The sequence below is a fragment of the Plectropomus leopardus genome, chromosome 5 (assembly GCF_008729295.1).
Source record: "Plectropomus leopardus isolate mb chromosome 5, YSFRI_Pleo_2.0, whole genome shotgun sequence".
Classification (NCBI taxonomy): Eukaryota; Metazoa; Chordata; class Actinopteri; order Perciformes; family Serranidae; genus Plectropomus; species Plectropomus leopardus.
In genome coordinates, this window is record NC_056467.1 from 23,353,011 (window position 1) to 23,377,048 (window position 24,038).

The 24,038-nt window shown below is 39.8% G+C and overlaps 1 protein-coding gene across 1 annotated transcript in view; it reads right to left on the reverse strand.

Moving 5' to 3' along the window:
• Positions 1-2,424: 2,424 nt before the first annotated feature.
• Positions 2,425-24,038, reverse strand: part of rpa1 (replication protein A1) — a 54,129-nt gene continuing 32,515 nt past the window's right edge. The window contains 6 exon segments of the mRNA XM_042486632.1: positions 2,425-3,232; positions 10,070-10,156; positions 10,460-10,567; positions 11,480-11,656; positions 14,993-15,119; positions 22,236-22,384. Coding sequence (XP_042342566.1) covers positions 3,128-3,232; positions 10,070-10,156; positions 10,460-10,567; positions 11,480-11,656; positions 14,993-15,119; positions 22,236-22,384 — 753 coding nt within the window. The 3' untranslated portion in view covers positions 2,425-3,127.

The following is a 24,038-nucleotide window of genomic DNA, read 5'->3' on the forward strand; positions in this document are numbered from 1 at the left end:
AAAAATTAAAAGCTCCATCTTTAACAAACTTCAGGTAAATTTAAGCATATTGTGCTGATAATAGGCCAACCTCTTCTGACTGCAAGACTCTGACTTCAGCTTCTGTGAAACATCTGTGCTATTAATCATTTTACTCAGAAAAAAAACCCTTTTGAGTAGGCCTATTTCTATAGCTGCCAACAGCCTGCCAACATTACCTGTTAGAGAAAGGGTGAAAATAAGGTGCTTGTGACCCCAGGCCCCCAAAACATTACATCTGCCCCTGGTAATAATAATGAGAGCTCAACGAGAGTGGCTGCATAAGACACGGAGCACTGCGTCCTGGTGTTTTTAAATAATTCATCCAAATTCTCATACTTACATTTTATCACAACTTGGCCACAGGTCTGGATAGGACGACGTTTTGGTCCGGGTCTGGGTCCTGACCGAGGTCCGCCAGTTGGTGATGCCTGAGTATAAAAGGTTTTGTTTATAAATTATTCTGCCAATACTTTTTTGGTTACTGAATGAAAAAAAAAAACGTGTGAAACAAACTCTGTATGATGTAACCAAAATAAAGTATCCATTCATTCATCCATTCAAACAAATGTTAGCGTGCTGTTTGTAATCCAAAATTCAGTGAACAAAAGCTAACGCCGTCATATTCCATGTATTGTGGAACAGAAAGGCTAAAAAACTGAGATTCAACAGTACAACTAAGCAGCTCTGATCGTCTCACCTAAAATGTTTCCAGAAAGAAGTTTTAGCTTACCATTTGAAGAAGTCACCTGCTAGGCGCCATATTGTTTCTGGTGTCGCAGCTTTTTTTTCAACTTTTTCAACTTTTCAAGTTCATTTCATTTACAAAAAAAAGAACATAAAACGAGAAGTCAAAAGATGTCAAAATAAAACTGGCTACCAATCAATTTGGAGCACAATGCATGTTAGCTAATTTACAAGTGTGTTACACAATGACAAAAACAAGTTTGGCTTAGCAAAATATTAAGACTGACTTCAGGGAATGTGGCAACTCCTTGGATCTTAAGTCACACCAAATAGGTAAAAAGATATTTCATGTGTTTATAACTATCAAAACATATCATAACAGAAAAATAAATGTTGTGCAATTATCCCTTGGACTGTTAACTTTTGACATCTGGCACAGGTTATTGGTTATCTGAGAACCAATAATTAATAAAACATTTGCTCAATATTTGTATCAAAAGGTGTTTTAATGAGTACACTTTCAGCATGTAGATGGTGGTGGATAGAAACAAGTGCGTGGCCCCCAGTAGCTCACAGATTATAATCACGTTGTGTGACATTTCCATTTATCCAGGCTCATCTACTGCTAATAAAAACAGCAAAGGCAAACTATTCCATAGCAACAGCCTTAATGCAGTTGGGTTAGTCTGCCAATCTCTTTCTAACAAGTGCAAAAATCAATTATAAATGCATTACAATCTAATCTTTCACTTAACTAGAACTGTGTAATCAGCCTAATCAAAATTACAACAGGTGTGTGGAGTGGATTATCAAGTAACTTCACATGATTTGAGACTTGATTCACAGTTATAGTTTTCCTGTTTCAAATAGAAGCTGATGTCAGATGAAAATAAGGGCAGAAAAATAACTCACTAGACTGGATTCCCATGAGACACAGCTAGATTTACCCCAAACAGAAGTACAACCTTTTTTCTCAGCGGTGCTGTGGCTCATGGAATATAATATTTCAGTTCAAATGACTAGAGTCACCAGGTCCTACCCGGCCTTTTTTGCTGCTGCTGTATGATTTATTGGGAATTTGGAGCAGGAATGGGGTGACACTACCTACCACAACAACTGCATTGTGGTGTTATAAAAGATGCATGTATTGCAACATCTTGGAAGAAGCAGATGAAACACATTCATAGTTAAAACAACCAAACGGCGTCTGTAGTGAGATGTAGGGAAGGCGATCACAGGCAAACCCATATCAATATCTCCAAGCCTAGCTGAAAAAATCAAATAAATAAGTCAAACTTACCTTTCCCTACCATTTAAAGGCAGGTTTAATCCATCCCAGCACACTACAGGCAACAGATGCAGCACTCAGCAGAAAGGAGATGTTATCTCAAGAAAAATGGGGAGGTGCGGCCCCACTGATGTTCTGCTTTAATACAACATGAAAGTCAAGTTTGCAGGGGAATCTGTTGCACATCTGAGTAAAACCTGGGGAGATAGAGGGCATTGTGTGGCAGCCCTTGAATAAATCCCCTATATATAGTGCAACTCCTAAAAAAAAAAAAAAAAAAAATTTGGACTTCGTGTTTTCATTTGCTTGTAAGAGGCTCAGTTGCTGTGAGGGATGGTTGTGTCAGCTCAACATATTTGCACATTACTGTTACAGACTTCAGTTACATATATGTGTCTAACACAGAACCACGTATCCTTTATAAAACAGAATTTGATTACAAACATCTTTATTCTCACAATTCTTACAGAAAACAAAATAACGAAACACAAAAAAAAGGTGCAGGCATTGAAAACACCTTTTATCTATTTAAACAGACTGCAGTACATTTCCCATTAGGTTTGCACTGTGCATGTGTATATGTGCTTATGTTTGCAAGTATGTGAGAGACGGAGCAAAAAAGAGAGTGGCAGAGTAGAAGGTCTTATCAGGGATGTGCAGGTCCAGCCCAGCCGTTTTGAGCGCCCGTCAGAAAGTGAAAAGAGTGCTCGCTACTGTACTGGTCCTCTGCTCAAAGCAGCCACCACCCCCACATGACCGCTGTACAGAACAACCGGCTGACTTAAGACAGGCGCAGCGATGGTTTCTTTTGTGGCTTACTGACCCACTCTCTGCTCTGCTTCCCCAAGTACAAGGAGAGAAATCCTTGTCCGTGATGTTCACCAACAAAAACGAGTTAGACCACAAATCATAATTTCACAAAGGACAGGTGAACAGTCACGGATACAGGACATTGAGGATAACTCACTTACAGGGCTGGTCAAAGATAATGAACATGAAAAAACACAAATGCTATGGAAGTAAAACTTACACATTTAGAGCTGTTTGTTGACTGTACAGAAACAAAAGAAAACCCACCAAACCATGAAAAAGACTACTGAAGAGTGAGAGAGACTTGGCATAAATGATGAGTTCCTACTGAGCGGCCTGTTTCCTTATGTTCATGATCAGCCTCCTGCTGTAGTCCTTATGGTCAACAGGCTTTACCTCCATCACTGTGGCCTTGATCCTGGATTCGTCCTGTCACACAAACATAAGAAAACTCATTAAAGACATATTTCAAGCTTGAAAATTCAGCACTGTTTTCAGTGTGCTTCTCCTGGATCGATAACTTCGAATACCCCACACCCATTTACCGGTAACTAAGAAGTTAATTTTTGAGGAGAAATGCAAAGGACATGAATTCAAGAGGCCTTCCATTTACTCAGAGCTTAAGCGCCACATTTCCCATTTGGAGGTGGTCAAATTTAAATGTTTTGTGATGTAAATGTGATGCCTTTCATTTAAGTTTTTGTTGGCTTTGCTAATGGATAGCCTTTGTTAGCATGTGGAAACACACTGCCCGCTCTTCGGTCTCCACCGATTAGCTAATGTTAGTTTTGATCGCTCTGTTTTACTGCCGGTAACACCATCCCAGTGGCGGGTTGCTGCTGCAGAAACATGGTAGCTTACCTTCACTCACCCCTGAGGTAGCCCTGGTGAGTAAGTGGCTTTTCTTTTTAAGACGCATAACTCGTTCAGCATTGTTAACCAACGTATGTTCGCACCACTAGCTGTGCTGACACTGGTAACGGTGCTAACAGAGCTAACAGTGATAACAAAAGCCCAGTTAACAGTGCTAGGGTAAGGGGGTACTTCTTACCCGAGCAACCTTGGGGGAGACCAGATGGTTAGCGGAATTTTTTCACAGCAATGCTGTTGAGTTGAAATAGCGCTGTAACTGTAATCTCCAAATAAGCAGCACAGCTATTTAGATCCCACTAGATCTGGTACTGTGCAGTTAACTGAAGAGTAGCAAAATAAACCTATAGACCGACACACGAAACGTGTCAAACTTATTCTCCGCACTTAACCATTCATCCCCAGTAAACATAATATAGAGTAGATAAATGTTGGCATATTATGTTAACACTAGGGATTTCTCCATAAACATTCAAATTGTGTGCAAAATTAGTTCAATGTTGATTTAGATTCATGGACGACACAGGATCTGCTACATACGTTGACTCACACCATCTATCCCTCTATCAACACATCTACTGCAAACATACTATATATAGGCATCTCCCCTTCCCTCATGACAAAGTGGGCAATGTGACAGGTTTGGTCTGGTGTCTGAATTGTGTTGGCATTCAGATGAATGTCTCACAAAAAAGAGGCAGCTTTTAAAGCCATAACCACCTCCACAACTGTCTAGACATGGGAAGGTCATTTCTACCAGGGCCATTATTCTCTGCATTTAAACAGAGGTTACACTCATTTCGTCACCATTAATCCTCTGCAGCTGAAGTGGGTGAAATGTAAATCATCTTCCTTTGGACGAGAGCCCACAGTCTTCCAGAATAGACCGTTATAAATTCTGGTGCTTGTTTTGTATGATGCAAGAGAAATATGGGCATATTATATACCAAAATATAAAATAATGAAAAACTTCATCATTATAGTTTGACATTTAGTAGAATGAACTGTCATGCTACACATCAATATAGATAAATGAATGTGATAATAAAACTTTGGTATTGCATTGTACAGAATGAATATGTCACTTCTGGCTTTTATCTTGCCGTGACTTAGGAAACGGTTGCGAAAGGATTACATGTTGATCCAGACAGACAGAGAAGTCTTTGAGAATTATGCAAATATCTTCATAGCATTGGTTAAAGGTACCCTGTGGAGTGTGGGACTGTTGGTAGTGCTGTGAGAGGATGTTTTTGAATGTGTATCATGCCATTATACTGATCATCAGCCAGCAAACATGGACATAAACATTGTATGATTCAGAGCATGGGGCAAAAACAGCTTTGCAAACGATAGAAAGTAAGAATCTGCATCCACAGTCGTTTGTCAGACCTCAAGGATACATACAGTAAGTTTTGGTGGGTAACAGAGAGTATAAACAAACTTTGTTTACAAGGAAACTCCACAGGGCACCTTTAAGTGATGTTAAGCGACCGTCTGGGTTTCTTGAAGGTTGCCAGGGATTTAACTTTCAGGAAAAGAGATGTTTTGCTCTGTGACTTGAATGTAATCATCAGTTCAGAAGTCTCAAACGTAATATCTTAAAGGTTTTATATGTGAGATTTTGAACATTAATATGCTTTGAAAAGATATTGGAGAGTATTGGCGCCCTGAACAGAAAATGAAGTAATGCTCCGTCTGTGTGCTTTAATCTGAGCGTCTTTGTTTTGGTAGCCGGGCCAGCCACGTATGCATGTTAGTGGAAAACACACACAGAGATTGACATACACTGACTCGTTTATGTGATCATACAGCAGTTACTGGTGATAAGTGCGGCGCCCATCTTTGGGTTCCCCCTTCACGTTAATACTGTTAGCTCTGTCAGTACTGTTGCCGTTTTTAGCACTTTTAGAGGTGTTCGCCCGGCTAGCGGCTGCAATTTTGACTCAGCCACCTTCATGTTTGCTTGTAATTTCACAGGTAAGAGCCCTGTACAGCCAATACCATCCTCAGCATCGTATAGAGCACCTTTTAGGGTGAAGCCCACATTCAGGGACACTCAGCTTACAGCCTGCGGGCAAAGTCTTTCCATATCACGGTGCCGGAGGCCTGCTGATCCTTTGCTAATTCACAAGAAAAATAAATTGATTCACCATGGGATTTTTTTTTATTTGTAATCTGAATATAAATAAGGTGCCAGAGTGCACTACCTTAAATCCTAGAAAACCCTCTTAGTACACCTGACCTGTGTGGGGAAGCTGGAACTGGATTTAACTCTTTGCAGAGGAAACCAAACGTCAAAAGGTTCAAAACAAGCCATTCATTTATTACATTTACTGATAATATCATTCATGTTTGTTTATGAAATGGCTCCTGGCCTCTTGTCATTTTGTAAAAGTGGGCCTCAGGCTAAACAAGTTGAGTGTTCCCAGCCTGGTTATTACCTGCACACCCTGTCTGGCCAACCACTTTTACACATCCATCAGATTTTTGATTGAAACATCATGTAAAGGAAAAAAAGCATATTTGCTCCCAATTTAGTTTAGTTTAACCTAATGTAATTAATGAGTCCTACAGGTGTGCACAGCTCTTTGCTAAAAACGCAAACTTATTCTCTCTTCTGACCAGTGTTGTAGCCTTGAAATTAAATATATGCATAATGGAAGTAAATGTCATAATAAAAAAAAGACATTTAATCTATTATATGTTTATTTGTCTTCAGATGTTTAGATTTATTGAGATGATCAGATTTTGGTTATTCACAGTTGAAAAGTTAAAGATTAATAGACATCTAATGTTAGCCTAGATTACAGAGTAAACAAAATCTGTGTATAAGACAACAAACAAACATCCATACTGTAAATGCAGGGGTATGCAGTACTTTTGGTAAATATTTACAGATTTTTAGGTTGTTTTAATATATCAAATTATTATTTTAAAATATGATCTAAAATCAGACTATACCTAGACGATAAATCCTGGACTATAACAGCGCTAAAACTTGGAGATGATGTTTAAATGACATCTACTGCTCTGTGGGATCTCCTGAAATTGTGAAATCACACACTAAATGATAGCAGACAGCATGAATCTTAATTGCATGTCACATTTAAAATGACTATAATTTTCAGAGCAAGTTTCTGTGAATTAATTTGGTTTTAATCTATGATACAATAACAGCAGGGATTTTTTCCCTCCACTGACTGACAATGAGCTACTGCTTATCTCAAAGAAAAGACTTAAGTATCAACAGAGCATTTTGACAGTGGTTTTGTGGCATCCTACAACTACCATACACACTGACAGGGATGTTCAAAAGATGATTTTCGTTGATGAGTGGGTGAATAAAATTAGCCGTGTGTGAATCTGTAAGCTACCAACATCACACAGCCAAGTTTGGTGTTGATGCACACTTGGACAACCTGTGCTGGCCTCCCCTACAGCCACTGCTGTGGGTGTGTACACACACACACACACACACACACACACACACACAAAGCACAAAAGGAACAACACACACATAAATTGATTCCAGTGTGACCTTTTTCTAACAGCTTTAAACTCGCCAGGGACACTTAAAAACAAACAACAGCCAAGGGAAAAGTATCCATCTCATACTTTGAAAATATTTTATTTCTCAAAGAGTGTTTAGGGTTATATAATATTCACTTTAAATCCTTTAACCTATGTGTTGGCTGTGTATTTGATCATTGCATTTAATGCTGAATCAGTGGTTTTTAACCAGCCCTGGAAAACTGGTCAAGTGCAGTAGGTCTTAAGTCGAATGGAAAACCAGCAGGACTTAAACCAGTGTTGGGAATCACTTTCCCACTCTCTACACTCACAGACTCAACCTGCACCATCGCCCCAGAATAATGTAACCGGATTTAAGGGTGAAATGAGAAAATATCAGCTGACTCTGATTTGAGACTGGGCCTGCAGTGGTCAAGACTGGGCCAGTGCTGCAATGAAAAGCCTTGAATGTTCAATATCAGCTTTTTCATCAGTGTCATCCTTTTGAGACACTTAAATCAGTTACAATGTCTAGACACAGCCTACGGGGACAATAAGACCTTAATAACAGCACAGCAGTTTGGATCATAGCTGCAAGCAAACATTCCTGCTGTCAGGCAAGTTAAAGATTTAAGACTGTCAAAGAGTCCAGTACTGAGTGGTAATATTTAAAAGATTGCTTTCTGACAGCAGCAACACATTTATAGTTATAAAGTAATTTGCCTGCTGACATTTTGAGAGTTATAACACAATTACCTACACAGAATATCAAAATGATAAATATCCTGAATGCTAAAATTCTACTTTTATATTGATTTGTGTGAAAATAATTACATGATGCATCACACTTGTTTTGATAAATGCAATGTAACAAATCACTGTGTTTTGGTGTAATAGCAAGAAAACTATATCAAGTAGCACAGTTTCTGGTTCTCAGTGGCATCCCGTCTTTATCCTTTGAAAGGCTTTACGCACATTTATTTGAGCATCTTTGATGCAAGAATGACATTAATTAAAATTGAATGCAGTTTTGATCCTTACTGGGACACTAGGCTCCTTCAACAGTGTCTTGGTTTTGCTCATTTAGATGGTCTTGCTCAGCTGAGGTTTTTTGTTCAGTGTGATGTCGAGCAACAAATGATAGAGCATCCTAACACTTTCATTTGATTCTGATACTAAGGTCCAGTAAATCCAGATAATTCTTTATGACAACTGTAGTCATTGTCTTATATGTAATTGTGATCCTAATCAAGTTGTTATCTATAGACAAAAACGTTTGTTTACAATAACTTGCAGGTAGAAACTGCCGCGTCACATACATAAAATGATATGGTGCTGAGCAAATGCTGCTCAGCATCTGTGACAGCGTCACAACTACTTTTGCAATTTTCACTTGAGCCCACAATGTCACATGCATCACCATCACTTTTTGTTTATACGAAGGCGCTGGTGAGATCAGGCCGCAACAATCTCGAAAACAGCTGGAGGGCAATCTAAATCAATTTCCACTTGTCTACCTTGAAGTGACTATTGTGAGCATAACATCACAGTGATGTGATATATACTTAGCTATATGTAATACATAGTATAGGACAACTAAGGATTATTCTTTCAATTAATTTAGGTTCAATTCTTTAGTCTATCAAGTGTCAGAAAATTGTGAAAATGCTGTCACTAACTGACGGCCGCAAACTGCTCATTTTGACCAACGATCAGTCCAAACCAGACATATTCACTGACATAAAATGGAGAAAAGCAGCAAATGTCACAGTTTACTACTGGAACAAGACAGATTTTGGTTAATTTGCCAAAAAAATGACAAAGATTTGATTATCAACATATTCTTCTGAGTAAATCATCTAGTTTCAGCTTTAGTATTGGAAATGTATGCATAAAGTCTAAACATCTGATGTTCACCTTCACAACATTAGGCATAGCTAGGGAGACCTTTAAATGTGCTGACAGTCTGTCTTACTGTTTTAATGTCATTGTAAGGGATAATTTCATCAAACTCCTCAGAGACTGTTAAAGGTTCTCGACTGAATCAAACTGCTCTGATAAACCTTGTTACAAAGTTTCTGTCAAAACTTGAGTTGTCGTAGGTGATGCATCAGGATGGATGGGTATCATTAACTGGCTTTGTGCAACATCAAGCACTTACAACATTGTGCCCATGACAAAATATGAGAGTACAGCACAATGGCTAGCTTGTAGCACTGAGAAGGAGAAAATAAACTGAAAGAGGGGTTGCAGGTGTCTCTGTTGAAAGAATATGGGGTCTGCAGGCAGCAGCCAATACATGCTTGTAGCAGTGCCATTGGCAGTTAGGAGGCTGAGCTGAATGTGACAGACACAGTGGCCTCTTCTGTGGGTTGAAGGCGGATGCCGCCTCTGGCTCAGCTCCAGACTTCCTGCTCAGAGTCCCAGCCCAATCAATTCTTTTATGTGCTTCCCTCAAAACAAACCTCTATCTGTGTGGCCTACAGGAAATAGTGACCGCGACTAATCTGTGTGTGCACCCTTCACAAAGCCACTGAAAATGAGCAGCATTCTAGGACAACACTTAAAGGGTTTTTTTTAAATTTTTTTTTTTTTTAGACATGGCTCTGTCAGTCAAAATGAAAGCAGAGTAGTTTTGTTAATGGATAGGGAAAGTATCAAGGAGGAAAAACATAAAGAGCCCGTTTACGTGCTATGCATTTTCAGCTCACAAAGAAATGGTGGCGGTTCAGGGGATTGAGGCTGCATCTTTATTTCCCTCCCAGTCTTATTAATAGGCATATTTTTATTTTGTTACAGCAATATAGTTCATCTACAAAGCATGCTACGTTGGCAACAAACTTGCAGGCATTTTCTCAGACTAATTACCATTTCTGCTTTACTTACGTTATACGTTTCTAGCTTCACTCTGCTGCGGAAGACAAAAGTGTTGAAGTTGGCTTGTTGGAAAACCTCGTCGAAGGCGGCTTCATTCTGAAATTGAGACACGTATGATTGGCTCTGTTTCAAGAAGTACATATATTCTTTTAATCAAAAGTTAGTTTCAAATGTAAAATAAGGTAAGTCTGTGATAACTGAACGCTGACAAACAACTCCTGTGATTCTCCAAGTAATTGTGCCTGGAAGAAAGAAAGCACGGTGGGTGTCTATAACACAGATTTGTCTATGCAGGTGTGTGTGTGAGTGTGCGTGTTTTGCAGTAACAAAGCCTGTGGTTTAACCTGTGCCCTCGCCATTTCCTGAGGCCAGTATTATATTCAGAAACAGGAGTCTCACCGAGTCCTTGAGCTGCCCCAGGTAAGCTGCGTTCTGGCCCAGGATGGCCTCTGCACTCTCCTGGAAGAGAGTCACCCACTGGTTGTCTGCATAATCTGCAATGTTGGCCTGTCGAATTGTGTAGAAAACAAAAGGAAGGAGTGAAGAGGAAGAAAAGTTAGATGCGTACACGCACACACAAGTATAGATCAATGCACTCTTGCTTAAATTTTGCACCTGCTAGATGCTTAAATGCAGTTTTTTGAGAAACACATCCCTCAGCTCATAAGAAATCATTACATCCTCTAATTAGCTATATCCTGCTGGCAAGCCCGGCAACACGAGCAGAGTCATGGTGTTCTTGTGATACATACAGGGAAGGCAAATTCACAGCTTATGTTACAGCTTGTGAAGAATAACAATATGTTGGCTGGCGAGTGGTACAAAACAAAAAGCTGCTTATTTTAGATGCCTGGCTGCAATTGTTCTGCTGCTGACTAAGTGAGTTTTTGCATTTAATGTTGTTATTTGTTCTTTCCAAATAATGTTTTCAAATGAGTGGAGAATAAAAAGGGCTACTATTTCTCTTCCTCCCTGCACTTTTTGTAAAATGACTAACAGCACAGTATAGAGAACTGCAGCAATTACCCCGACATAGCTCTGATTTAAACGCAAGTGTAAAATCTAAAATTAGTCCTCATTACGATGTGTCACAGAAACAGCCGAGTCGGCTTTAAATGTCTCTAAATTTAACTGCAAAGAGCAGATTGGGGGAATATTAAACCAGAGGGAGTGGGCCATAAGGGGAGAGAAGGGCTTGAGCCCTGGGAGACAGAATAAGGACAGTGAGTCAGGAGAAAAGAAAGACAGGACTAGGAGGATGATACGCATAGCCTCAGCAGAGGCATCTGCTCAAGACTAAGCAGGAAGAACAGGCCTTTAAGATATGTGCATTAGCATATATGCTTGTGTGTGAGTGCATGTGTGGCACAGCCGAATGAGAGTCACAAGTTTTAGGGAAGCCAATGCCAAGTCACTTACAGAAAGGATGAGGCGGTACTTGAAGTTGGGGAATTCTTTGTCACACTTTTCGCAGCGGTACATGCCATTCTGTTGATCTATCACTTTTTTGTTGCAGTCTTGGCTGGGACAGGCCTGGTAAAGGCAGTTTTCCTTGCGCAGGTACACTATGGTAGCGATGCAGGTGTAGTAGTCTGCCTAAAAAAGGGAACATAAACAAATATTCATATAAACAAAAGTTCAGTGCTGAATAATGCTACTTGAATGTGCTCCTGACTCGATGTCTCCTCTCCCTCACGACCTTTGTGTTTTGTATGTGAAATATGTTGACTGTTGAAAACCAGGAATAAACCGCATGAAATTAACATTAAGATGACATTTTAAGGAGCATAAAATGGTGTATGTGAGCTGCCAGAATTGTGTATCAGATGCACAAGTTGCACTCTGAAACAGAATCCTCATGGCTCTGACACCAATGCAAGCTACTGAGGGAGTGCTTGTGGCAAATAGGCAAACTTTAAAATCGGCTGCACATAAACAGCCTTCAGAAAACACTCGTAGTCGGTAGGAAAACACCTGACCGAAAGACACACATTTCATAGAAATAGGTGAATAAAGAAAGTAGCTCTGGGTGTGTTGTAATGAAGGGATGAAAAGTTATATTACATACTGCACACAACGGATAGTTGTTGCACCCTAACAGCTAATCGTTTTGGACAGAGTGTCCCTCTCTTAATAACCTCAGCATTGGCTGTGACAACAGAGAGGAGACTGGGCCCCTGCACGCTTTGATAAAAGGCTAAAGGTGCCTGTTCAGGGTCAAGGAGCAGAGCAACAGGCCTGCCAGTTTGGGGCCATAATACCCAAATACATCAGCCAATTATTAATGCCACTATGTAAATGCAATTATGTTAAATGTGAAGAAACGCTTTAGACCACAGTCATGTGTAATTAGTTTTTCCACAGGGCTGGGAAAAAATTAAGAAGCATTGTTTAAATATTTCAGTGATCTTGACATTCTGGTTGACAATGAGAAAAATTTAAAAGAAGGAAATGTCATGACATCAGTGACAGTGTGAGACGAGCCAGACTTTGGTGTCAGTCCTATTGGAGCCAATGGGGCGGGCACAGCAGTTCAAAGTCTGTTTACGTATTATGATGTAATGTTACCTTGGACCAAACCGGAGCTTGAATTGCAGTTGCTGGAATGAGTCGGATTTGGTTTGGAGACCAAAAACAAGGAAAACAAATGTGCATATTCACATTAAAAAAAAACAAAAAAAAAAAACATAAGCAAGCATTACGTAATGTGTATTTTTTAATCTGATGGAGAGATTTTTCAGTCAAAATTGAAACAAAGATATAATTGGTCAAGGTGTGATTTTGATTTTGAACAGAACGGAGTCTGACTCGTCAAATGCTGTCTCCGACGTCATAACCTTTCCTTCTTTTATATTTTCCTTGGTTCACACAGTCAAAAGATCCTTTGCTGAGTGGTAAACTCACTGGGCTTTAAAAAACATCTTACTAAAGTCTCTAACATTTGCTAAAAAAAAAACCAAAAAAAAAAACATAATAATAAACAGGAAAACAGTTTGGAATATCTTCCAAAGACACAATGAAAACCAATTCTTTCCCCTCTCTTCTCAGAGCACTGACCACTGCGTTAGTATGCAAAAAGAATACGACCCCAATTAACTTCTAAAACAGGACAATTGATATTACATGTCATTTTGGATCAACAAAAAGCCCTTAAGAGGGTGGTAAGTGACAGCAACAAAATAGGAGAAAATCATCCTGTTCCAACACCAGGAGCCGCTGGCTATGCTTTTTTTAATTACTGTTTTGATTTACCAAAAACAACCCAGACATCAACCCTTGCTGCATTTCCAAAAGAGGTGCAATTAATCAAGTAAATACCTCTTCAATTAATGTGTGACTGACCGGGGCTGCCGCAGTGGGAAGATGAAAGAGGAACTTGTTTCTCGCCACTGTCACGGGCCTTTACAAATGCGTTGTCAAGCCAGCGAGAGGAGGGTGACCACTTACTGTCAGAGAGGGCACGGGAGCAATGTGGAAACTTGAGATTGTGACACAAAAACTTTGTGACAGGCACAATTAATGGCAACAGACTTTGGTTAGGTGGGGGGAGGCGCTTGAGAGGTCTGACCCCCATGCCCCTGTGTATGAGATGTCTCAGAGGGGTTGAGGACGGCCTTGGCTCAGCTCCTTTGTCAGTACCGGGCCTCATCACACGCCATGCTGAGGCAGAGCAAGAGCCTCCACAGCCCAGGGTCAAACCTTTCCTCCCAAACAGCAGGGAGCTCATGCCACAAGAAGCCCTGCACCTGACAGGGGGCTAATGGTTACAGTAAAGGATTTGGGGGTAGAAGGAAAAAAATAGATTGGACTGCTTAAGCTCAATGTAGGCCTCCAGATGATAGAAAAGCTGAGGTGGCTGTACTAAAAGAAGCATAAGGAAGAGCAATAAGCCGTTTACTGTCTGTGACCGGGAAATCTGCAGTTGTGGCCTTAGAAGAGAGAATTACGAGGGCAAAACAAGTAGGACGGGGTCATTCGCAGCCTCAGGCAGCAGATGAGCACATGCAGTTTCATCACTGCATACAAATCCTGAAATTACTCATTTAACAAAACATATTTTACACTGAATTGAGATTTACAACTAACTGTTGCTCTGGTTTAATCCATTTGTTTTTGCATTTTTCTTTGTTTTCTAAGGAATTAAGTCTTCTCTGAGCCTCCAAATAGACAATAGAGCATAATAGCTCTTCTTGGTGCCCTGTCATAAACACTTGTATCTATTAATTGTCCTATAGTCTTAATGGGATATTTTCATCATACTGTGATGATTAATAATGTGCAGAGTATGTTAAATGATGTTAAATTACACAAGTTAAGATCCCTGCTCAGGTCACATCAGACAATTTCTACACTTTTGTGAGCACCATTTCCCTCAATGGTAAAAATGAAAAAAAAAGGAGGAAATTAAAGAGCACACATTACTTAACTTATCTGAGGGCAGTAATTTCATTACAGAGGGCAAAGAATAGAGCCTATGTAATCTCAGTAATCAATACCGGAGATGAATGTGGTTTTCACTGTGAACATACACTGGGACTGTGAGAGGACACCCACTATACAGTGGGATTAATGAGCAGAAGATCAGGATCTGATTTTTAAGCACACATACCTGGTGGTGCAGTGATTTTATGAGTCAATGATTATAAAGATTCATTACACTGGCTCTCAGCAAAAAAGCACCTCTTGCAAAGCAGAGCTACGAATGACAAGGTTACATTGTAGCGACAGTGTATAGACAATGTGTACTGTGGGCTTTAATAACAAATGCAGCTCGACTGTGAACACTTTCATATTTGTTGTTTGGGATTCAAAGCCGGTCTTTCAGTTTGTCCTTGAATATCTTCAAAGAATTATCCTTGAATAGCAATGTTTCTGGGGTTACCATATCTTGAATGTATGAGTGTGTCAAGGCAACGCTGAGCATGTGTGTACCTTGTCTCCGTGTCCCAGGTGCTCCGTCTTAACGTCAGATAGAGTCTTCCAGTTGGTGAGTCCTCCACCGCTGCTTCTCATCTCTGTCAGGGACTGTCCATCCATAGCATGTCCCTCCTTGTCATACCTATGTGAGAGAGAAGAAACACCAGCCAGTGCTAATTTGTCCCCAGTCACAGTCAACCTAGTGCATCTGTAGGACTGCAACTAATGATGATATACTTTATACAATAATGTGTCAATTATTTCCCTGATCAACAGTTTGGTCCATAAGAATTTGGAAAAAAAGAAAGAAAAATGCACATCAAGGCCAAGCTAGCATATTCCTGTCTGTTTTTTTAATTTAACTAAAAGTGCAAAACCAAGATGTAAGTTTACCACAGAGGACCAAAATGATCAGAAAATATTCATGTTTCAGAAACAATTGAATGTTTTACCTTTTCACTTAAAGGAGCAATCTGTAATACTATAAAATTTCGTGTCATCTAGCGGTGAGGATTGCAGATTGCAACCAGCTGAAACTTCTCCTGGTAAGAATTCTTTCACTCTTCATTGTTAAGGAGGTTTTTAATGGGAAGTCGAATTTTCCGCAGAGGTCTCTTACTCTCCAAAATAAACAGAACAGGTGATTAAAATGCTGAATAGTTTCGCGTAAAAAAAAAAAATCAGCATGTCTCCAACACTGTTTGGCTCATCTGAGACGCCCAGCACCTGCTAATATATGCTTATCTTTTTTCTCTGATAATTAGAGATCCAGACATTCAGCAGGTTTTTACTGGGAACCACATTATCTGCAGAGGTCTCGTCCTGTCCAAAACATGAGCTTTAAACCAGCAAAAACACAGAACAAAACAGTTAATGGTACATATCAGTGTTTTTTCCCATGCTGCTCATCGTGGAGGGGCTGCTAACTACAGTGGCTGACGCAAAAACATGAATGGCCCAGAGCCAGAATTTAGTTTGTCCATTCTCGGCTGCTGTAGAAACACACAAGATTGTAATTTATGTGGACAAAGACCAGCTCTCTCTGTAGATGTAAACAGCTCATTCTAAGGTGACAAAAACATAATAATTCTTATTTTCAGTTGATCATACACTAATAGACAACAATTATATTATTTTCCATTTATGCCAATAGATCCCCCACAACCCTAACTAAGAGTCTCTAAATGCTTAATTATCTAACTAGCTGCCTATTCATTTTGTCAAGTGACAAAGTTCAGTAAATATTCAATTCTACAGTACATTACCACATTTACATAGATGAAAACTGTTTTAAGAAAGCTGTTTTTCCACTTTAGAGATTTATACTGTTGGCATGCTGAAGCCTTCTGGACTGCAGCTTTATTCATTTTAAAACATCAAGACCAAAGTAGGATACACAATACTCTGCTGTTAACATGGCTGTCAACAGACGGCAGGCTGCCCATTTAACAGTTAGCAAAAAAAAAAAATCTTGTTCAAAGCAGAGCATCCATTTGTGTTTGTCAAAGCAAGGATGGCTCAGCTGAGAGCAAGGCAGGCTGAGAGGCTTGTGAAATGAATCAACGGCAGAGGGACAGATGAGCTGGCCAGGGTCAGGGCTGTTACGGTGATATCAAAAAACCATTTTCACCCAATGTTCTCGGTAATTCAGGGAAGACAATAGGAAGAAGAAGAGGAGAGGCAGGATGGAAGGAGAAGAGAGATGGTTGGAGGTAACATGCAGTTGTGTGTGTGAGAGAGTGGGAAGGGGGGGGGTCAGTTTAAAATGGTCACAGAGATCAATAGAGACTACTAATCTGTTGGCCACAAAGCAGAGTGGCGCACAATGGGGAGGCCAGGTTGTAAATACGGTGAGAGCGGGCCCTGCTCCTGGAGGCATGACTAATTGAAAATATCCCCATTAACGCTTCAGACTGTGGCCAGAGCAACACACAGGCTGCCAATTTCCCACACCTATTGACAAATGTGAGCAATTCTTTATGGTGGCACCAGATTCCACTCTAGTTTACCAGCACCGCTTTGCTTTAATTGTGCCTGCAGCCAGTTAGGAACTTAAATGACATTCTGACAAATCAAATCAGACAAAATGGACATACCATCCTCTGCCATGGCTCAACATCTCTGCTAAGACAGATTTTCTACAGAGGAGAAGAATGTAGTGACAACATATCTGAGATGCATTACACTTTAAAAAGGTAAGACTGCAGATGAATTAGGCTTCACAGCGTTGCATGGCTCCTCTGGACATGTGATTTGACAGGTACCCACAAGGACTGTAAAACACTCAAGATACCGCCGTGACATCCTGTTTTAAAAGTTGCTGCAGTTTTTATCACAGAGGTGTCCAGGAGCACAGGAAACAAAAACGGAATGGTGGACAGGGATCGTGATGAAGGACAGAAGGAGAGGACGAATTAGATCTGGCAGAAAATGAGCAACAGTTAACTCAAAGCAGGCAGATCCCAGTTTGCAGCAGCATGGCTTCAGTGAGACAAACTATCTGAAGGAAGACTGTGACACATGACTGGGGGTTGGCATGTTGACATGCATGTGCATGCCATAGACATGTCAAATGTCACTGCGTCAATGAACAAGGACAAGGTAGGAGCAGAGACGTGTCGGGGGAGAGACGTGAGGGGAGAATGGGTAAGTAAGTAGAGTTGTCCGCTTCGGGCCAAGACTATAATGTCTAATGCTTGGGTTGGAGTAGCAAACACGCCACAAACAAGATTACTCCGTGTTATGTGTGACATCATGTCTGCCATCTCATCTGAGCGACATGGAGTCAAACATCGATCTACTAGTAACTTAAAGGAATACTTCACCCTCCAAAAGACCATTTGTGTATCAATTTCTCACCGTGTGTTACACAGAGCTTGTTATAAAAACATTGTTACACTATTTCGATGAACGAAAATCCAAAAATGGAGAACTGAAATAAAGAGGGAGGTCATGTTTGAAAACAGAAAAACTACACTGAAACATCCGTTAACAAACGTATAGGTTATGCAATGTGTTTAGGAAGCACTGAGCAGTTGTGTGTTTGTAATCGCATGTCTCACGTGGTCCCACATGACTTTTATTCATGAATTCAGCACAACACAGGGTAAGTAACCGATGTATAAATGGTCATTTGAAAGGTGAAGTATTCTTTGAAATTATACCAAATAATTAGTTAAATACATGTAAAATGTTGATGTTCTGCTTCATTCTCATTTTGGCATAGTGACAGTTTCTTTCTTGTCATAACGAGCAGATCATTCAGGCTGCAATTGTAAAAGCATTTATGTAAGAACACTGCAAAATAAAAGAGCGAGAACACAGCTATCAAACGTTTACATGTAATTCCTGCACCCTAGGACAGTTCTGCATGCATCGGTAGACTGACTCTCACTGCCGTGTCACAATAGTTGAATTTTAATGAGTTTGTCCTATACAGAGCTGCAGAGAGCAAGTATATCATGGAAAAACAGAACAGAAAGTTATTGCAGTTTTTTCCTGGTAAAACAGAATTTAAATAGAGCAGTGAGCCAAACTGAACATCCTGCTAACCTGTGATTTTGCTTTTTTAAATACATATCAGCATGAATAAGGGATGTTGTATTGACCAAGTTATTATTCTCTCTGAGCCGGGTTGACAGTTCACATCTTTAAAAAACCTTCTTTAAGTAACTTCCAGAGTATTTTGATTTAGAAAAACATAGAAGTTGTAATTCTATGTCTGATATATGTAGCAAAATGTGTCTATGAAAAGTCAAAAAACGCTGCAACAATAATTTTCTAAAACCTGATGATATTCAGTTTACTTTTACATATGACAAAGACATCAACAAGTCCTCTCATTTGAGAAGCTGCAACAAGAAAATAATTTGGCATTTTTGCTATTTCAACTTAACACTTATTCCATCAAAATTTCATGTAACTTAGTGCTAATAAAATGACAACTCAGGCTGCTAGAAAACAGATCGAGTAAGGTATCTGAGGTAGAGTGTCCTGATTCAAGGCTGACAGTGTTGACTGAAACGAGCGAGAGTGCCATCATAGAGAAGAATTCTTCACTTTGTCAGACACTTGTTATCAAATTTGGTCCCGAAAAATTCATTCAGTTACTATTTCAATTCAGCTAATAACTCAACACCAATAATTCAGCAAGTAATTCTGCCACTTCTCATAGCACAGGTAAACATTTAGGTAAAATAACAAGTCATTAAATACTGAGGGATCCAGTTCATAAGACTACCGTGTAACAGCTTATTTGCTTCTGGGCTGACATAATTACTATCACAACTATGTGCTGTAGCCTGTATGTATGGAAATACCAGAGTCATGATAAGGAAGACGGAGGAAATGTCAGTGTGTGACTAAATGAGTCCATTGTGAATGTCTGAGGTTGACTGACAATAACTATGACAAAATGTAGTTAACAGAAAAGTGACAGAATGGAAAAAGGCAGCATGACTGTCTCTAAATGTGCTGTTGCCCCCTAATGGACAACTGCATCTTAACAGTTAGATGGATGAAAGGGTGAATGTCAAACCAGATTTTTTACACTAATTATCTCCACATAAAGGATCTTAGTGTAGGTTTAATATCAAGTTGGCAACCTGTGTCAATAAATCTAGAAAAGAGGGTGAGAGCATACGGTGCACACACACAAAGACCCTAGATTAACCCAAGATCAAGATAATTAGTGCTGCATTCTTATTTATAAGCACATTGGAAAGTGCTGAGCGGCACCACTAATACTCGACATGAGTTTGAGTCAACAGCCCACCAAGGATAGACTATTCATTTGAGGGAGTCCCAAAGGTCTGCGCCAAAACACAATCAAATTAAGACGCCTCTGCATGAGTAAAACAATGATGTTTCAGCAGCCTTGGCTGTATAGTAAAGGCAAGTCTTTGGCTGAGGGAGTAAAAAGCTTTAGGTTCTTCTGTGCAAGATTAAAAATTATCATCATTCAGAGTTTAACTGATGTGCTTCCTTATTCCGTTATCTATAATTCACATCTTAGCTTATAGAACTATTAGGGGACACACTTGTAGACGGCTACCATCCTGAGAGCCAGACTTATCACCAGCACAACAAAACACACACTATGTATTAAAAAGCTGGCAGTCTTCCTTTTAATACACACACTGACATTTTTTGTCATCATCTTAAGATATCATCTCTGTGCTGCAGCACTAAAACAAAAGATAAATAACTAAAGAGGCCATTCTCTCCATCAGCTTCACAGCACGAGGCTGGCGGGGACACAGCCCTCAGACATGCTGCATAACGATCCCGTCTTCACCATGCCTCTCACTTGGAAGGAAGCCAAACCTGACTCATTACTCTCGATCCAAGTCAATCCATCTGTGACTTTTAAACTGTTCATTAGTGGATGGCTGCAAACCTGCAGGAACCCATTGTCCAAAGAGGACCCACATGAGCAAACTGCTCTTCTACAGTGGATAAAGCAACGGAAGAATTTAGAGATCATTATCTCTGGTTGTCCAAGTGAGAAGTGACAGGAGAACGTGGGGACAACTTTCTGTCATTAAACAGAAGAAGGCACAGGAAGTCTTAAAAGCCTATGCTCCAGCAGGGATGAGGAAACATATTTTAGGACTTAATGGTGTTCAGGTAAAAGAAAGCAGAAGACCCAGGAGTGGTGCCGATAATAGAGCTCTTTCGATCATGACGCAGATATAAAATAATCCCGTCACAAAAAGCAGTTCACAGTAGTTGGCATTCTGAGAAATGAAATAAAAGAAGAAAATATATTCAGAAGAGCCAGAAGCCAGTGCCAAAAACTATCTGATAAAAGAGGCACATTTGAGCATATTCTATAATTTGCCTCTTTTTCACCTGCAGAGTCGAGTCACATTTCACTGCGTTGATTATGCAGATCAGGTCCTCTGAACATGCATAAATACTTGCAGCTGCATTTGTCAAAGCAGAAAAAGAGACTCCACTGGACTGGTCACAAAATAAACTTGAAGGGTTTACCGTCTTTATTCCTTAGAGCAGAGCGGGCAGTGGTATTGGGAGGTAAATAAATGAAACTCTTTGGACGAAATCGATTAGATCTCCACTCACAAATACAGACATCTGCTTTCATGTCAGAGAGGAGGGGCAGAACCCGCCTGTTTAAGTACGATCTATAAGGACAGATCAATCAGAGTGCCACAGCGCTGATGCGAGGTTACGCATCAACCCCCGACTGCGGTCCATGAGAGCACTGCCTCATCTGTCAATCATGTGCCAACCTGTCCCAATAAACCTTGTCATCACACACTGACAGGGGGATGTCTTTGTTTAAAAATAGATAACAAAATAACAGAAAATTCATTTTACCCCTGGCAAAAAACATACATACAGTGCATGATTATTTTTGCTGCACACCAGGGAGAGGTGATAATTTGGAAAATCGAGGAACTGGCACGTGAGCTGAATAAAAGATGAAAGCTCGAGTCTTAAATGTTTCTCTCTTTTATGCAAGAAAAGCCGACAGAAAATCTTCAAGGAATAGAGTCACGTGCCTTAATTGTGTGTGCGTACTATCCTACAGCTCTGCATTTAGCTCCAATACTTCTAATAAAATCAACATTTGTTCAATATGCATGACTACATGTGCACAGATAACCACTCTGATTTCAAAGACAAAGATAGCTGGGCTAATTTGGCCATAACCCTGTGTGTTCAAGTGATAACAAACATGAAGGAACACGTGTGCACACTACACAACCACAAACATAACCATGTACACTCTAACACACACACACACACACGCACACACGCACACACACACACACACACACACACACACACACACACACACACACACACCAAGCCACAAGAAATGCTACAATCAACATAATCACACAGAAATTAGTCTGGATTTCATTTCATCTGGAAAGGCGATTAGAGGAGTAAAAAACGCATTTCCACAGATTAAGTATGATTTCCATTTATATGTAATGCTTCATTGAAGCAACCCCCCACATTGTGGCTAATGGGGGAAAACTAATCTTGACAATGAGAAGCAGAGCATGCACACTCACAACCATTTAAATCCTTCAAGTTCTTCAATTTCAGCAGTAATGCTTGCATGCTAGAAGTTATCTCACAGCGGGTGAAATAAATAAGAATAAGCCTCCTGGCCTGAAATGTATACCATGTTTCATACCTGCTATGAAAGCATTTTGTCGTGAGTATGCAATTGCTAGAACACACGAGCAGTGCATTATCTATGACCCTCAGGCTCACTTACCAGCCTCGGAGCTTATAAGCCTCAGGGATGTCTGGGTTGATCATCAGGGTGCTGCTGAAAGATGCAGACAGGGACCGGCCTCCATAGTCTGAAAGCTTCGCCCCCTTAATGGCCACAATGGGCTGTCCAGAGCCTTCAAACTTTTCTGCCTACACAAAACAAGACATATGGAAAAAGGACACTCATTAAAACTTTGTTGTAAGAAGCATCTGTCTGGGTTTAATTTATTTTGTTCAGGGTTCAGACAGACAATATTAAATGAAAATTCAATGAGTTTCAAGTACTTCTTCCAAGGACTTAACAAGAACTTTGTTAAAAGCAAATTATTCATTTTAAAATATTATTTCATATTGTGCAAGTCAGTTATGTTATCCTCCGTGCACACTTTTTAGGAAAACGGCATCAAATCCTTATAAAAACATTTAAACAGCACAGCTCCCATGGAGTTTATACTTCTATAATGCACCACTTTAAAACTTCTCTGGATTGGAACTTTTCGAAGCGTCACAACGCGAGAGTGTCAACAAAACCACATTAACTCAATAAAATTGAAATTCCACATGGCAAGTGGCCTGCACATGATCTACGAGAGGAGGGAGAGTCCCAGTGAGATACCTGATATCAGACAGATTTAACAACTAGTTACAAAAAGGAGAAAACATTATAAAGAAAATCATCTTAAAATACTGTAGAACCATCTGTATCACCAGAAAATAACACCAGGTGGACCTTAAGTTTCACTTTTACCTTTGGGTGGAGCCTATACATTGGTGCACCGCTCAAAAAAAAGGACAAAAAAACAAATCACAGTAAAAAGTCAGTCATGAAGTCAAGCCATGCTAAGTTTATCCATAGGCCTACTGTTTTCGACATGGTTTTTCAGAAGGAGGTGAAGTAAAAAATAAACTATTAGGGAGACGGTGATGCATCGGAATTTTCAAAAGAAGAAAAAAAAAGCGATTTCTGATTCGGAACGATGTATTTATAATGATTTGATGAACAATTTTTTGGTCAAAATATAAGACAGCATTATGCAGTTTGGAAGTCAAAGGAGGTTTTAAGAACTTTTTTTTCTCTTCAAGGACCTTGTGCAAACTGTCTGTTTCTTGGTTTTGAAGTTACGTGTTGGTACAAATGCAACTGTACTTTGTAAAAACGAGATTAACAATCTTAAGAATCTGGTGGCTCATTATGACAATGTTACAAGCTAATGATTATTAGGCATAATGTTTATCATGTTCACCATCTCAGCTTAGCATGTTAAGATTTGCTCAATAGCACTTAGCACAGTACTAAAGAGAATATAATTACCTCATATATAGTACCTCAAGTATTTAGTCATAAACTGATGATTTTGCCAAACTGAAATTTTGACCTGATGGTGAAAGAGGATGGGAAGTTAAAGGATAGCCCCAGTTATTAAAATCTTTCCTGTGGGGAACATGAATAGCTGTGCCAGATTTCAAGGAAATACATCCTCAGTGATCGAGATATTTCATTGAGCTAAAGGAAAGTTAAGAGATAGCCGATGTTTAGTTGTTATTAAGAGGTGGATCATCCATACCACCTTGTCTTGTTTTAAATCCACAATTCCTCTGCGAAACCATCGACTATCACCTCCAAGGATTCCCTCATACATCACCACTCCCACATATAAGGTACAAGGAACAAGACAGATTTTTTCTTATTTTTATTAAACGTGGTTTAAGAAGAGATGAAAGTAAAGTTGACCCTAAATCCTGCCACAGGGGCTTGTCTTTCCATTATCACTCGCATTACATGCCTACATCACCTTGGAGTGGT